This window comes from Oncorhynchus mykiss, chromosome 21, assembly GCF_013265735.2.
Source record: "Oncorhynchus mykiss isolate Arlee chromosome 21, USDA_OmykA_1.1, whole genome shotgun sequence".
NCBI lineage: Eukaryota > Metazoa > Chordata > Actinopteri > Salmoniformes > Salmonidae > Oncorhynchus > Oncorhynchus mykiss.
Window position 1 is genome coordinate 45,504,901 of NC_048585.1, and position 15,924 is coordinate 45,520,824.

General features: G+C 45.2%; 1 protein-coding gene across 5 annotated transcripts in view; it reads left to right on the forward strand.

The window, feature by feature from the left end:
• Positions 1 to 12,333, forward strand: part of LOC110500870 (neuralized-like protein 4) — a 31,987-nt gene extending 19,654 nt beyond the window's left edge. For 4 of the 5 annotated variants that reach the window (XM_036957965.1, XM_036957966.1, XM_036957967.1 and 1 more), the window contains exons 21-30: positions 179 to 322; positions 946 to 1,116; positions 1,259 to 1,417; positions 1,579 to 1,758; positions 2,123 to 2,216; positions 4,092 to 4,199; positions 7,514 to 7,658; positions 7,962 to 8,074; positions 8,694 to 8,871; positions 9,765 to 12,333. In XM_036957965.1, the coding sequence (XP_036813860.1) occupies positions 179 to 322; positions 946 to 1,116; positions 1,259 to 1,417; positions 1,579 to 1,758; positions 2,123 to 2,216; positions 4,092 to 4,199; positions 7,514 to 7,658; positions 7,962 to 8,074; positions 8,694 to 8,871; positions 9,765 to 9,969 (1,497 nt within the window). In that variant the 3' untranslated portion in view covers positions 9,970 to 12,333. Of the gene's footprint in view, positions 1 to 178; positions 323 to 945; positions 1,117 to 1,258; positions 1,418 to 1,578; positions 1,759 to 2,122; positions 2,217 to 4,091; positions 4,200 to 7,064; positions 7,128 to 7,513; positions 7,659 to 7,961; positions 8,075 to 8,693; positions 8,872 to 9,764 lie in introns of those variants that run through there. The other variant, XR_005038617.1, reaches the window with a different exon arrangement.
• Positions 12,334 to 15,924: the final 3,591 nt, after the last annotated feature.

Here is a 15,924-nt window from a genome sequence, read left to right on the forward strand (position 1 = left end):
CACACACACACACACACACACACACACACACACGTGTGAGTATGTTCAATTAACACGCACACAAACACTTCATGAACATACAAACTGTTCTCTCATCCACACACGTCACATGTGTTCAATTCTCACACACACACCACCCCACCCCACTAACCCCCACATCTTTCTCCCCTCCGTGTAGAATGTCTATGCGGTGCTGGACCTGTATGGTCGTGTGACGGCTGTGTCCATTGTCAGTTCTTCAGTGCTGGAGGATGCAGAAAGCATCAAGGCCCCCTCCCTCTCCTCAGACAGCTGCAGCGACGGCGAGGAGGACAGCACGCCGGTGAGAGACACCGAGGGATGTAGTGGGATGGGAGACTGAGGGATGTAGTGGGATGGGAGACTGAGGGATGTAGCGGGATGGGAGACTGAGGGATGTACCGGGATGGGAGACTGTGGGATGGGAGACTGAGGGATGTAGCGGGATGGGAGACTGAGGGATGTAGCGGGATGGGAGACTGAGGGATGTAGTGGGATGGGAGACTGAGGGATGTAGTGGGATGGGAGACTGAGGGATGTAGCGGGATGGGAGACTGAGGGATGTAGCGGGATGGGAGACTGAGGGATGTAGCGGGATGGGAGACTGAGGGATGTACCGGGATGGGAGACTGAGGGATGTAGCGGGATGGGAGACTGAGGGATGTAGTGGGATGGGAGACTGAGGGATGTAGTTTTGCCTGGACCTTCAGAGTGAAACAATCTTGACAGCTATATAAAGTTAGACTAATGTGTCTTCTAAAGTAAGAAAATTTCATATTTATTTTGTAGCTTTTTTCAAGCAAATATCTCAAAGTACAGTAGGAAGCCAGCATTTGCTCCACAGGTGGTTTAAGATTAGCACGAATTGAGCAACTGAAGTAAACAATAGCTTGTTGATTTACCTCCCCCCTCCCATCTATCCATCAGGTTGGGAGCAGTAAGCTAGCCCTGGTGCCCAACACTGTCATGGCCTTCCTGGAGAACCATGGGAAGAACATCCAGCTGTCCAATCAGAACCTGACGGCCGCCCGTGTCTCCAGCTACAACCAGGGCCTTCTGGTCACAGCACAACCCCTGCCCAGACAACAACTGTTCCAGGTAGCTACACTGTTGTGTGTGTGTGTGTTTTTCTGGATTTTTTGATTGGGGCAGCGTCGTTGTTTAGGGACACATTATATAATATAGTGCTTTCTGTCGCTATTGTTTGTGACTGACAGTCCGAATGTCTCTGTTGCCATAGTTTCAGATTGACCGCCTGAACCCGTCGTGGACGTCGTCCTTGTCGCTAGGGGTGATAGGTCACTCCCCCGACCGCCTCAACTTTCCCTCCACGGCGTGCTGTCTGAAACGCTCTGCCTGGCTGCTGCAGAGAGACTCTGTCTTCCACAACTCACTGAAGGTACTGGAGTCGCTCTCTCTCACTCAGCTCCCTTCACAACTCACTTTCTACTTTTGAGAACATTTTATAATTTCAAATGAACAACCTAATTGATTGTTTGATTAGTCCTCTTTCTCTTTCCCTTCTCTCCATCATTTCACCCCCCCCTTCCTCCATCCCAGATCTGTGAGAACTATGGTCCTAACCTGGACACATGTCCAGAGGGTACAGTATTGGGTCTACTAGTGGATGGGAACAGCTGTCTGCACCTCCATGTGAACGGGATGGACCAGGGGGTAGCAGCCCAGGACATCCCCACCCCCTGCTACCCCCTCATAGACCTCTACGGGCAGTGTGAACAGGTACGTCTGTCACCCTCCCACCCAAAACCGTCTGAAACTGAAGAGGATGAGGAAGGTAATTTCTACCATTTTAGACGAGTCCTACTCAGATCCACTTTTAGATCAATAGCTAGGAACTAATCTGCTAGCATGTTGCTCTATGTTCTCTAATCCTGAAATACTTCCACCTGGCCGAAATCATAATCCCAATCTCATTTAGACACTCCATCCCTCAGTAGGTCTGTAACTCTAATCCCAGCCCTCCCGCCAGGCTGGGTTTAATAATCTGTCGCCCGGCCTGGCCCTGTACAACGTTATCTGTTGTCACACTTCCTGAGGGCCGACCGGAAGTCAAGTCAGTGACACGCTCTGATGTCGTTGGCAGGTTACAATCGTGACTGACAACGTGCCAACCGTGGGAGGGGAGAGCGGCGAGGCGCGTTGCCAAGGCGACATGGAGAAGGCGGACATGGTTGACGGTGAGAAGACGATGATGTCAACTCATTGCAGGCCTTTTACAGTTGATGTTCAAAATGTCTTTCATATTAAAAGTTATTTTCATGTATTCTGTAGATGCAAAGTTGACCAAGTTATTGTCCTTGTTGGCATCACATTCTTCGACAGTAAAACGTTTAGACTTCTAAGTAATATCAAGCTCTGTATACAGTGCCTTGCGAAAGTATTCGGCCCCCTTGAACTTTGCGACCTTTTGCCACATTTCAGGCTTCAAACATAAAGATATAAAACTGTATTTTTTTGTGAAGAATCAACAACAAGTGGGACACAATCATGAAGTGGAACGACATTTATTGGATATTTCAAAAATTTTTAACAAATCAAAAACTGAAAAATTGGGCGTGCAAAATTATTCAGCCCCCTTAAGTTAATACTTTGTAGCGCCACCTTTTGCTGCGATTACAGCTGTAAGTCGCTTGGGGTATGTCTCTATCAGTTTTGCACATCGAGAAACTGACATTTTTTCCCATTCCTCCTTGCAAAACAGCTCGAGCTCAGTGAGGTTGGATGGAGAGCATTTGTGAACAGCAGTTTTCAGTTCTTTCCACAGATTCTCGATTGGATTCAGGTCTGTACTTTGACTTGGCCATTCTAACACCTGGATATGTTTATTTTTGAACCATTCCAATGTAGATTTTGCTTTATGTTTTGGATCATTGTCTTGTTGGAAGACAAATCTCCGTCCCAGTCTCAGGTCTTTTGCAGACTCCATCAGGTTTTCTTCCAGAATGGTCCTGTATTTGGCTCCATCCATCTTCCCATCAATTTTAACCATCTTCCCTGTCCCTGCTGAAAAAAAGCAGGCCCAAACCATGATGCTGCCACCACCATGTTTGACAGTGGGGATGGTGTGTTCAGTGTGATGAGCTGTGTTGCTTTTACGCCAAACATAACGTTTTGCATTGTTGCCAAAAAGTTCAATTTTGGTTTCATCTGACCAGAGCACCTTCTTCCACATGTTTGGTGTGTCTCCCAGGTGGCTTGTGGCAAACTTTAAACAACACTTTTTATGGATATCTTTAAGAAATGTCTTTCTTTTTGCCACTCTTCCATAAAGGCCAGATTTGTGCAATATACGACTGATTGTTGTCCTATGGACAGAGTCTCCCACCTCAGCTGTAGATCTCTGCAGTTCATCCAGAGTGATCATGGGCCTCTTGGCTGCATCTCTGATCAGTCTTCTCCTTGTATGAGCTGAAAGTTTAGAGGGACGGCCAGGTCTTGGTAGATTTGCAGTGGTCTGATACTCCTTCCATTTCAATATTATCGCTTGCACAGTGCTCCTTGGGATGTTTTAAAGCTTGGGAAATCTTTTTGTATCCAAATCCGGCTTTAAACTTCTTCACAACAGTATCTCGGACCTGCCTGGTGTGTTCCTTGTTCTTCATGATGCTCTCTGCGCTTTTAACGGACCTCTGAGACTATCACAGTGCAGGTGCATTTATACGGAGACTTGATTACACACAGGTGGATTGTATTTATCATCATTAGTCATTTAGGTCAACATTGGATCATTCAGAGATCCTCACTGAACTTCTGGAGAGAGTTTGCTGTACTGAAAGTAAAGGGGCTGAATAATTTTGCACTGCCAATTTTTCAGTTTTTGATTTGTTAAAAAAGTTTGAAATATCCAATAAATGTCGTTCCACTTCATGATTGTGTCCCACTTGTTGTTGATTCTTCACAAAAAAATACAGTTTTATATCTTTATGTTTGAAGCCTGAAATGTGGCAAAAGGTTGCAAAGTTCAAGGGGGCCGAATACTTTCGCAAGGCACTGTATATCTCTTATTGGCCTCAACCGGTGCTACCCTTTGACCGTTGCTATCTGACCTCCAGGGATCAAAGAGAGTGTGTGCTGGACGCCCCCTCCAGAGGTCAACCCCAACAAGACCTGTGAATACCAGGCCCTGTGCTCGCGCTTCAAGGACCTGCTCACGCTGCCAGGTGAGTACCCCACACACTTTATTTTTTTTAAGCTAAACCTTCTTTTTTGCCTGATTAACCTCTGGTGGCAGAGCATTCCATGATGACGTGGCTCCATACATAACTGAACGACGCATTACGTCTGTTTTTTGTTTTGGTTACAGTGAAGAACCCATAGTGGCCTGTCTGGTGGAGTATGTATGTCTGTTTTGAAGTGTATGCAATAGATTAGACAAGTGGTTAGCCATTTTCAACACACAAATGTTTATTTAAAACAGACTGGAAGAGGAGTAGTCAATTTCTCCTCAACCATGAAAGACTATGATGCATGTGGTTGTTAGTTCTGTGTGTTAAGGGCAAGGCATTCTGCTTGGTTGTGAGCCAGCTACAGCTTTGCTAGTTATTTCTTTGCTGTGCCTGACCATATTAGTGGACAGTAATCAACATGGGACAAGACCGGAGCCTTAACAACTTGTACAGTTGATCTTTGTTGCTGAAAACACAGAACATCTAATTCTGAAATCATGGGCATTAATATGGAGTTGGTCCTCCCTTTGCTGCTATAACAGCCTCCAATCTTCTGGGAAGGCTTTTCACTAGATGTTGGAATGTTGCTGCGGGGACTTGCTTCCATTCAGCCACAAGAGCATTAGTGAGGTCGGGCACTGATGTTGGGCGATTTAGGCCTGGCTAGCAGTCAGCGTTCCAATTCAGGTCAGGGCTCTGTGCAGGCCAGTCAAGTTCTTCCACGCCGATCTCAACAAACCATTTCTGTATGGACCTCGCTTTGTGCACAGGGGCATTGTTATTCTAAAACAGGGAAGGGCCTTCCCCAAATCATTTTGCCACAAAGTTGGAAGCACAGAATTGTCTAGAATGTCAATGAATGCTGTAGCATTAAGATTTCCCTGCACTGGGAAAAAAGGGGCCTAGCCCGAACCATGAAAGCAAGCCCAGACCATTATTCCTCCTCCACCAAACTTTACAGTTGGCACTATGCATTTGAGCAGGCAGCGTTCTCCTGGCATCCACCAAACCCGGATAGGCCGTCGTACTATCAGATTGTGAAGCGTGGTTCATCACTCCAGAGAACATGTTTCCACTGCTCCAGATGCAAGCTTTACACCACTGCAGCCGACACTTGGCATTGCGCATGGTGATCTTGGACTTGTGTGGCTGCTCGGCCATGGAAACCCATTTCGTGAATCTCCCATGAACAGTTCTTGTGCTGACGTTGCTTACAGAGGCAGTTTGGAACTCTGTTGCAACCGAGGACAGACGTTCTGTTTTGTGAGCTTGTGTGGCCTACTACTTTGCGGCCGAGCCGTTGTTGCTCCTAGACGTTTCAACTTCACAATAACAGCCCTTACAGTTGACCAAATGTAACGAACTGACTTGTTGGAAAGGTGGCATCCTATGACGGTGCCATGCTGAAAGTCACTGAGCTCTTCAGTAAGGCCATTCTACTGCCAATGTTTGTCTATGGAGATTTCATGGCTGTATACTTGATTTTATACACCTGTCAGCAACGGGTGTGGCTGACGTAGCCGAATCCACTACTTTTGTGTGTGTATATAAAAAAAAAATCCCCCAAAATATAATTTAACGAGGCAAGTCAGTTAAGAACAAATTCTTATTTACAATGACGGCCTACCCTGACCAAACCCTGACGACCCTGGACCAATTGTGTACCGCCTTATGGAACTCCCAATCACTGCCGACTGTGATACAGCCTGGAATCGAACCAGGGACTGTTGTGACTCCTCTTGCACTGAGATGCAGTGCCTTAGACCACTGCCTACCTCTCCCCATCTTCACAACAACTATGTCAATATGACTTGACCATAATAACTGACCACCTAATGTTGCTTGAATTTTAGAAGAGCTTAAAATATGGGCAGTGTTTCTTGTAGTCTTACCCTAGTGTGACGTTTTGAAAACCATGTCTGTCGGACAAGGTGACTTTTCATCAATGTATTCGGCTCTATTCGAAAATGATGGTTAGCATCAAAGTAGACGTCATACAAGACTACAAATCCCTGCAAGCACCTGCACGACATCTCTAGCTGACACCTTTGCTAACAGGTATTGTTTCAATTTAAAACTTGCACAAGACAGTTCACAGAATTGACCATTTTAAAGCCATCTAGCCAATTTATTATTTACTAAATTTAGCTAACATTAGATAGAATCTCTGGAGTAACTAACTTTTGATTCGGCGGTCTCGTCCAGATCATGGCATTTTGTAGTTCTTTATGATAGCCACATTAGCAGCTAATTAGCATTTTAATTTTTGGGCGATAAATACATGCGAATATATATATATATATATATGTATGTATGTATGTATGTATGTATGTATGTATGTATGTATGTATGTATGTATGTATGTATGTATGTATGTATGTATGTGTGTGTGTGTGTGTGTGTGTGTGTGTGTGTGTGTGTGTGTGTGTGTGTGTGTGTGTGTGTGTGTGTGTGTGTGTGTGTGTGTGTGTGTGTGTGTGTGTGTGTGTGTGTGTGTGTGTGTGTGTGTGTGTGTGTGTGTGTGTGTGTGTGTATATATATATATGTCTCCTTGTCCTAGAGACATTTACACTTATCAAAATGTCACGCCAGGGTAAGCCTACACTAAACACGGCCCTTATTTTAAGTGTTTCTAAAATCCCCTATGGAGAAAAATGTATGATGGAAAAACGATTGGAACCATTTCCTTGTTTGACTGAGTCTTATGACTCATGCTGTGGTACTCTATACCAGGTGGCTTATCCTTCTTGGCACAAACTTGACCAAATTCAAAACGGCAATCCTCTTAAATTATTAGGTCTTCAATACACAAATATGATGGTTCAATGTTGTCATTTCCCTTCTGTTTGTCCACTTTAGCATAACTAGAGCGCACTCTCTGGGTTCTATTGGATACGTAACTCTCCAATCGTGTGATGGCAGGTGATGTAAAGCCATAAGTTCGTTGTTTTTTTTTCCCAGTAACAAATGATGATCTATAACTTCAAAGGCTGCACTAAAATCTAACAATACAGCTCCAACTATCATCTTGTTATCCATTTAATCATTGGATAATTCTATTTCTGATAATAACAAATAAGGAAAGGGTTTTTGAGCAGATTGTTTTCAGCAGATGCCTCGTCTGGTTTAGCTCGGCTGCAGCCGGGGTTGCTCTGTTCTTCGTGCCTCTTCTGCGTACTCCAGCTGTCTTGTTGGTCTCAATGGTGGAGGGGGGTGCTTTTCTGTTGGTGTGGGGGGTTATGCTATCCAGTTGAGTATCCTTGGCTCAGTCATAACTCTCTCTCTCTCCGCCTATCCATCTCTCTCAGATGGTTACTTCAACGAGGATGCCAAGTATAACCTGTGTTACTGTGAGTCTTGCCACAAGCTGCGCGGAGACGAGTCCTACTACAAGAGAGGGGAGCCCCCCCGGGACTACGCCCTGCCCTTCGGCTGGTGCCGCTTCGCGCTGAGGTCAGAGGTCGCAAACAGCCAGTCAAGTGGACTGCGAAAACTGTATTTAACCAATTACTTTAGATCAGTCCCAGTGCTATTCATGTCCACTGAATGAGTATAATCTAGTTCAATTAACAAATGGATTACTAGATCTGACCTATTCCCACCTTGGCGAAAGATAAGGGGAGAATGTGAATAAAAATAGTATACAGTTTAAACTTTGAGTATCAATGTCCTAGGACACAAGATACAGGTGGAGATGGAGAGGGGTTATCTAACAATTTTGTGTGTGATTGTGTGCGTGTACTACCTCTCCTATAGGATCAAGGCCCACTGTGAGGTGTCTAGTGCATTTAAGAAGTGGCACATAGCCTACCACGGCACCAGTGTAGGGGCTCTGAGACGCACTCTGGACCATGCTCAGCTGCTCTCTGGTACGACGCACCATTTGTTTCCTTATCCACTTTTGTTTTTTTTAAATAAATTGTACCCCTTTTCTCCCCAATTTCGTGGTATCCAATTGTTAGTAGTTACTGTCTTGTCTCATCGCTACAACTCCCATACGGGCTCGGGAGAGACTAAGGTCGAGAGTCATGCGCCCTCCGATACACAACCCAACCAAGCCGCACTGCTTCTTAACACAGCGCGCATCCAACCCGGAAGCCAGCCGCACCAATGTGTCGGAGGAAACACCGTGCCCCTAGCGACCTGGTTAGTGTGCACTGCGCCCGGCCTGCCACAGGAGTCGCTAGTGCGCGATGAGACAAGGATATCCCTCCCGGGCAAACCCTCCCTAACCCGGACGACGCTAGGCCAATTGTTTAGGGGCCCACTTTTTTGGACCCCTAAAAATAGTGAATTGACCACAGGTCACCTTTTATTTTGATGTGCATATCACCTCAAGGTGTTGTTTCTCTCCCAAAGCACTAATCTATCCTTTTGAAACGTATGGTTGATTTCCAGAAACATTTCCATCACAAACATTTTCCCTAATGATTAAAGAATCATGACGGCGATGTAAATGAACAAACCCATGTCGTCTTGGTGTTTCAGGGACTTCGTCCATCTTCTCTGTGTCTCCGGCAAAGATGGAGGGTCCTAACGGCTACAGTGAGCCAGAGGAGAACAGCAACAGCCTCCCCGACAGGGAAAGGGACAAGGAGGTCCCCCGGGTACAGCTGTCCCCCACCATGCGCTATTCCGGCCTGGAGATGTTCGCCCCTAAAGTGCAGTACGTGTCAAATCTCTATCGTTGTCTCTCTCATGCCCTTGCTTTTTATCTGCCTATTGAAGTTTATACTCAGTTTATTAGGTACACCACCCCGTTCACAAAAATGGTTCACTCCTACAGACCGTGAGTCACGTGGCCGTGGCTTGTTATATAAAGCAGGCAGACAGACATCGAGGCATTCAGTTACTGGTTCCAGTATTTCAGAAACAGCCGGCCTCCTGGGATTTTAACTCACGGCAATCTGATGATTCCCGAGAATGGTGCGAAAACAGCTCATTGATGAGAGGTCGAAGGAGAATGGCAAGAATCGTGCAAGCTAACAGGCGGGCCACAAACGGCGCAGTACAACAGTGGTGTGCATAACGGCGTCTCGGAACGCACAACTCGTCGCTCCTTGTCACAGATGGGATATTGCAGCAGACGACCACACCGGGTTCCACTCCTATCAGCTAAAAACAAGAAGTAATGACAAGAAGTGGGTGTGATCACCAACACTGGACAATTGCGGAGTGGAAAAACAGCGCCTGTTCCGACGAATCCTGGTTCCTGTTGCGTCACGGTGATGGCAGAGTCAGGAGTCCATGGCCCCATCATGCCTGGTGTCAACGGTGCAGGCTGGTGATGTAATGGTGTGGGTAATGTTTTTTTGTGGCACACGTTAGGTCCCTTGATACCAATTGAGCAATGTTTCCATGCCCTGAAGAATTCCGGCCGTCCTGGAGGCAAAGGGGGGGCGGGTCTGACTCGGTACTAGATGGGTGTACCTGATAAACTGGCCACTGAGTATACTGTATACCATGAAATTGTTATGCTGTCTTGGTCTCCTCTGCCTTACGCTGCTTTTGTTCTTTCATTCTTATTCCCATGACTTCTGCTCACCTCTCTCCCTCCAGATTCCGGGACCCTCGTTCTCACTGTTGTCACCAGGCCCAGGTGGGTTTCCAGGTGTGCGTGCGGCCGGGCTCTTATAAGGTGGGTCCCCAGAACCTTGGAGCCAGCGAGCCCCTTGACCCCCGCTTTAGCAACACAGAAATCGAGTGGATCACCAAGGAGCAGGGGGGCACCCTCCTCTACGGCCTACTCATACGGGTGGAGTGAGGGAGGGATGAACAGCAGGATGGATAGAGTGGAGATAAGGGAGCTTCTCTATCCCAGCGGTGCCTCCAAAACCTCTACTCCATCAACCAAATTCCAGACTTTGAGACTCTTTGGAATTTGGGTAATTTCCCTCCTGTTCCTGGGGGGGGGGGGGGGGGGGGGGGGGGATTGTTGACATTGACAGTTCAGCATTATTTTAGTTTATTTTGGACAAAGTACATTTTTGTTTGTTTTGGAATAATTTTAACAGGGTGGGGCTTTGGTGGATTCAGAGAAGAACAACAAGACTGACGCTGCCTGCACTTCATGTTTTGAACACTTTGTGGGCTATTTAAAATATATATATAAAAAAACAAGTAAAAAACAATCTACCTATCATTCACAATACAACACTCGTTTTTGGTCACCGCAGTTTTTCTTTTAGCACTGTTGTCCTCTCTAGCTCTTGTTTTTATCACCTTTTATCCTAGCCTGATCACTCTCCTCACTCTCTTTATGGTTCTCAAGTACATGGGGGCGATGGTGCTCCTCAGTTCTCAAGGCTGAGTGCACAACCGGAACCGGTCACGTTCCAAGACTTGGACCGTTCCTTAAACCTCCTCGCAATGTTGACCCCCCCCCCCCCCCCCCCCCCCCCCCTCATCGCCTGCTGCTCAGAACGGTCACTGACTCTTGGACTTTATAAACTAAAGACTTACCCGCGTGTCAATGGAGGAGGAGAAAGACTGGAAATATCCCTGAACAGGAGAAGGACCTGAGAGCACCTTTTTTTAGAGGGAGGAACAAAAACAAACGTGGAAGAAAATGTTTACAGGTGTAACGCTAACCACTGTCTGTCTACATGTATGAGTCGGACTCGTCCTCTCCATCTCCCTCCCCTCTACTCACACCTGTCCTAGTTTTTTTTTAAATTCTTCGTTAGTGGAAAACGCTTCCCTAAGACAAGGGTACTTTCTCGTTCCCATGTTGCAGAGGTATAGATATATACACTGTTTCTTGTGGGGGGGGGGGGGGGGTCTATTCAATTTCTGTCTGTTTCACCGACAAAGCTATCTGCATCTTGAATAGTGTGAAGTGGCTTCCTCTCCTTAGTCCTCTTCTCCTTTCCTTCACTGATCTGAAGGAAAGGAGCAGATAGACATGTAATGAATAGAGCTGACATGATTCTGTACCAGATAGGCATGTTTGTTCTTCATAACATAGTACTATCTGAACTTTACACAATGTTGTGGCCTGCTGAACGTGCCTGTTTTCACACGTCGTCGTTTACACTAGAGTTGCGTTCAAGTCTTTAAAGACTGTAACGTATCGGTCCCATTATGGCGTCGGTGAGCATACGGGCAGTGTCAGTGAGGCCATCTCCATTTTTAAACTAGTACATTTTCTTCTACTTCTGAGTTGGTAAACAAACTGAAAGGGTGTGCACTGCCACCTAGAGTGTGTTGTTTGAACAGATATAAAGCCAAGGTTGGCTATTCATGGATTCATGCAGTCATGGAATGTTTGCTTACGAGTATAATTCATTGGCTGATCCCTGGATGGAATTTTATGACGCTTCCTTAACCCATAGGAAGGCCCACCCAGTTGACTACTTAATAATTGTGAAGTCCCCAATGGCACTGCCCATGCTCAAACTTGCTTCTGGACACCTCTATAGAACTCTATGGTCATTGTTTTAACAGGGAGAAATGTTCAGAGCCAATCCTTATTGGGGTGTGCCCTCACATTGGTGTGTCCGTGCAAATACTCTTGGGAAATGCAGTATTTAACGAAATGCAGGCCCTGATGCTGGTGTTTACATTGTGAATGTAATTCATTAGGGTTTTTGTCATTTAGTTTTTTGTGGTCTGTTTACGTTGAAACTAACACCCTTCATTTGACATATTACATGAAAAAAAGATTAACACTGGTTCATTCATTCCTTCCCCAAATATTTGATTGTATGTGGACGACTCTAAAGCATATCTTCTTTTAACCATGTATTTTGTTGCCAATCTGATATATACTTACGTATGACTTACATTCATACATAGCCACGCCATCTTGCCAAGTCATTGTTTTGACAGAGGAGAAAAACAGGTTGAGTCAAGATCCAAGGTTCAGTTGACTTTCCTCACACACAACTGTGTATAACCTAATTTCATTGCAACAAAAAAAGTGGGCTTTGAAGAAGGAAAAAAAAAAAAAGAACTTGCTTGCAACGTCCAATCAATGTGAAAAATGATATGGGGTTATTTAAAGGCCCAGTGCTGCTTTTTATGATACTTTTTTTTCTGTATGTTGCATTTGTACAGGCTGTTACATAACATGAAATCATATCTTCCTGATTTGTAAAAATAAATGGACAGAGTATGTACATGATGACTCTGGACTGGCTTTGTGTGTTTCTTCCTTTTTAAAGTGGCAATCAGCAGGAGAAGCAAAGCATTTTCCCCACCTGTTTTTGGTAAAAGGCTAAGGAATTGGGCTGGAGGAGTGTAAACACATTCATAGACAGCTATGGATGCAAGGACTGACCATCCATGATATTATAGTTTTATCCATGTTTTGAGGCTATATAGTGTTTGTTCAAACATTGAGGAAAACAAGCTTACATCTAAGATTCTGGATGACCGTTGAACTAAGCTCATGAGTCATTTAAATTATATTCAAGAATCATTGATTGGGTACATATAATTTAAGTCAAAATGGATGTAGCCCCTTCATCCAAGAAGAGAAAAGCCGTAAGTACAATATACTTAATTTATACCAATCAAAAAGACAGAGGCTGTTTTTAGTTTTAAAATTTTATTCAGAGTAGGAAAAAAAATCCAGTCACTGACACTGCAGTGTTGCATATTTACTCACACTTTCTTTCTAAATTATTCCTAAGAATTATTTCTTAAGGCCAATAAATTCAGCCCCCCCCCCCAAAAAAAAAAACGCAGGCAGACTCCGGCTCCATTGCCTTGCCGATGGGTAGTGACACACCTACCCACATCTGTAATGTCAATAGAAAATGTCTGACCTCAGCGATCCAGTGACAAAGTGTGGTGAAAGTTCAAAGGTTAAACACAAAGGAGTGTTTAACAAATAAGTAGTGCAACAGAAATGAGTTGCTTTCCCACAAAGCTTAAACTGGTGACACATTTACAGTACATACTTAGTGTACAAAACATGAGGAACACCTCTTCCCATGACAGACTGACCAGGTGAATCCAGGATCCCTTATTGATGTCACTTGTTAAATCCACTTCAATCAGTGTCGATGAAGGGGAGGAGACAGGCCAAAAAATGATTTGTAAGCTTTGATATAGACATTGTGTGTGTGCCATTCAGAGGGTGAATGGGCAAGACAAAATATTTAAGTGCCTTTTAACGGAGTATGGTAGTAGGTGACAGGCGCACCAGTTTGAGTGTGTCAAGAACTGCAACACTGCTGGGTTTTTACACTCAACAGTTTCCTGTGTGTATCAAGAAATGGCCCACCACCCAAAGGACATCCAGCCAACTTGACAGAACTGTGGGAAGCATTGGAGTCAACATGTACCAGCATCCCTGTGGAATGCTTTCGGCACCTTGTAGAGTCCACGCCCCAACGAATTGAGGCTGTTCTGAGGGCAAAAGTGGGTGCAACTCAATATTAGGGAGGTGTTCCTAATGGTTTTGTACACCACCGCGTACACGTAAAAACAATCTATTCTTCCAGTTGGGTTGAATTGTCTGTCGTTTGTTAACTAGTCCATCCTCGGAGGGAAATAAAACAAATCTACAGGCTGTTCTGCACCAGTCCTCCTGTCCTTCACATCAGCATACAGGAGACGACCACAGAAATACAATAACTAGAACGGTAATTCCCATTCAAGCCAACATGGTCTGAGGGGCTTCCCCCCCCTCCATCCTAGTCAATCTATTTGTACGGCGACAACAGGCACATGGAAGTTAAAACCGGCTCACTTCTGGAACTACAAGTTCTGATTCCAAGTAGGTACAATGGGCGAGTTTGTCATGCATGGATATCTGATCCTCGATCAGTTTCTAACTACAGTAGAGCAAAAGGGGCTTCAATGGAACGAAAGTCATCCTGATCAATAACACCACCCCGACTCGGTCGCGGAATGAGGGAAGGGCCAGTGGGTGGTCAAATAAATAGACAAGTAAAAACAGTTTGTGCTACAAATGATATAAATAAGTGCAACGTTTTGATTCAGCAGAGCTTTGGAGTCCTATTCTCCCAGCAATACACAACACAGGAGGTTGGTGGCACCTGAATTGGGGAGGACGGGCTCGTGGTGATACATCAAACACATTCCCATGTGCGCCGTTCCAGCCGTTATGATGAGTCGTCGTCCTCCCCTCAGCAGCCTCCACTGATACACAAAGTTGAGCTACTACTTGCGAGTGCACAAGTATTTGGGGGAGTTGAAATATAATATTATTTTTCAAATGGATGGAGTCAAGCTACACAAGGTGGCTGAACGGAGGGGTCGGGCGTAGAAAGGGAAAGGAGAGCGACAGAGCTGGAATTAAGACAAACACAAAGAAAGTTACTGATAAGAGGGAGTAAAAGATTGGTCAAGCTTCGTTGGAACGTACACACATACAGTCTTTCAAATGAAGACAACTTCATAACAACATACTAGTACAACAACATACTAGTACATAACCAAATGGTCCCCCTCCCTCCCCCATACACACATTCCACTTCTGCTATGTGCTTTATGAAAACGCCAGATCACAGAAATGTCAATAAATAAAACGGGTTATAAATAAACAAAAACATAAATAACAAGAATTAGAAACTGGGTGGTTCGAGCCCTGAATTCTGATTGGCTGACAGCCGTGGTATATCTGACCGTATACCATGGGTATGACAAAACATTTATTGTTACTGCTCTAAGTATGTTGGTAACCAGTTTATAATAGCAGTAAGGCAACTCAGGAGTTTGTGGTATATGGCCAATTTACCACGGCTAAGGGCTGTATCCAGGCACTCCACGTTGCGTCGTGCATAAGAACAGCACTTAGCCGTGGTATACTGGCCATATACCACACCCCCTTGTGCCTTGTTGCTTAAATAAACAACCTGCGGTACACAGACCTCACAGGACTCACATGGTTAAGACTCAAAAGATGACTCACCATGAAAAAAACTATGGAAGCTATTTTAGCCCCCCTGATGAGTTTCAGTAATAACGGACTTGGATCAGCTAGTAACAGACTCAGGTTTTTAAAAAACACTGTAAAACATCGTAGGAGTTCGTCGTTTAAAAACTCCGCTCACACAGTAGAACATTAAAATCTCCTTTCATCACCAAAACCGCAAAAATTAAGCAGTGTTCGCTTTACAACTCGTGGTTGAGTTCTGCCACCCTGTGAACCTAAAATCCTCCACATCCCTCTTGTCTTGTAAAGAGGGCTGTTGATTGGCTGGTGCTCTCCAGTTTCACTACTTGCTGGGTTAAGTTGGTTCAAAGGACCGTTACAAGATGCCTGGGCTGTCGGTTTGGGGTTTGGCAGTGGGGTCCACTGACTAAAACAAGTCCTTTAAAATGCAACGACAACTCCAGCGATGTTGAAGTGACGTGGAGAGGCAAGACAAAGCAAGAAAACAAGAGATGGAGGGATGGATGGAGGAGAGATGGAGAGAAGGGGATAGAGGAGAGATAGAGAAGAGATCGGGAGAGGAGAAGAGATGGGGAGAGGAGAGATGGAGAAGAGATGGAGAGAAGGGGATAGAGGAGAGATGGAGAAGAGATGGGGAGAGGAGAGATGGAGAAGAGATGGGGAGAGGAGAGATGGAGAAGAGATGGGGAGAGATGGAGAGAAGGGGATAGAGGAGAGATGGAGAGAAGGGGATGGAGGATAGATGGAGAGAAGGGGATGGAAGAGAGATGGAGAGAAGGGGATGGAGGATAGATGGAGAGAAGGGGATGGAAGAGAGATGGAGAGAAGGGGATAGAGGAGAGATGGAGA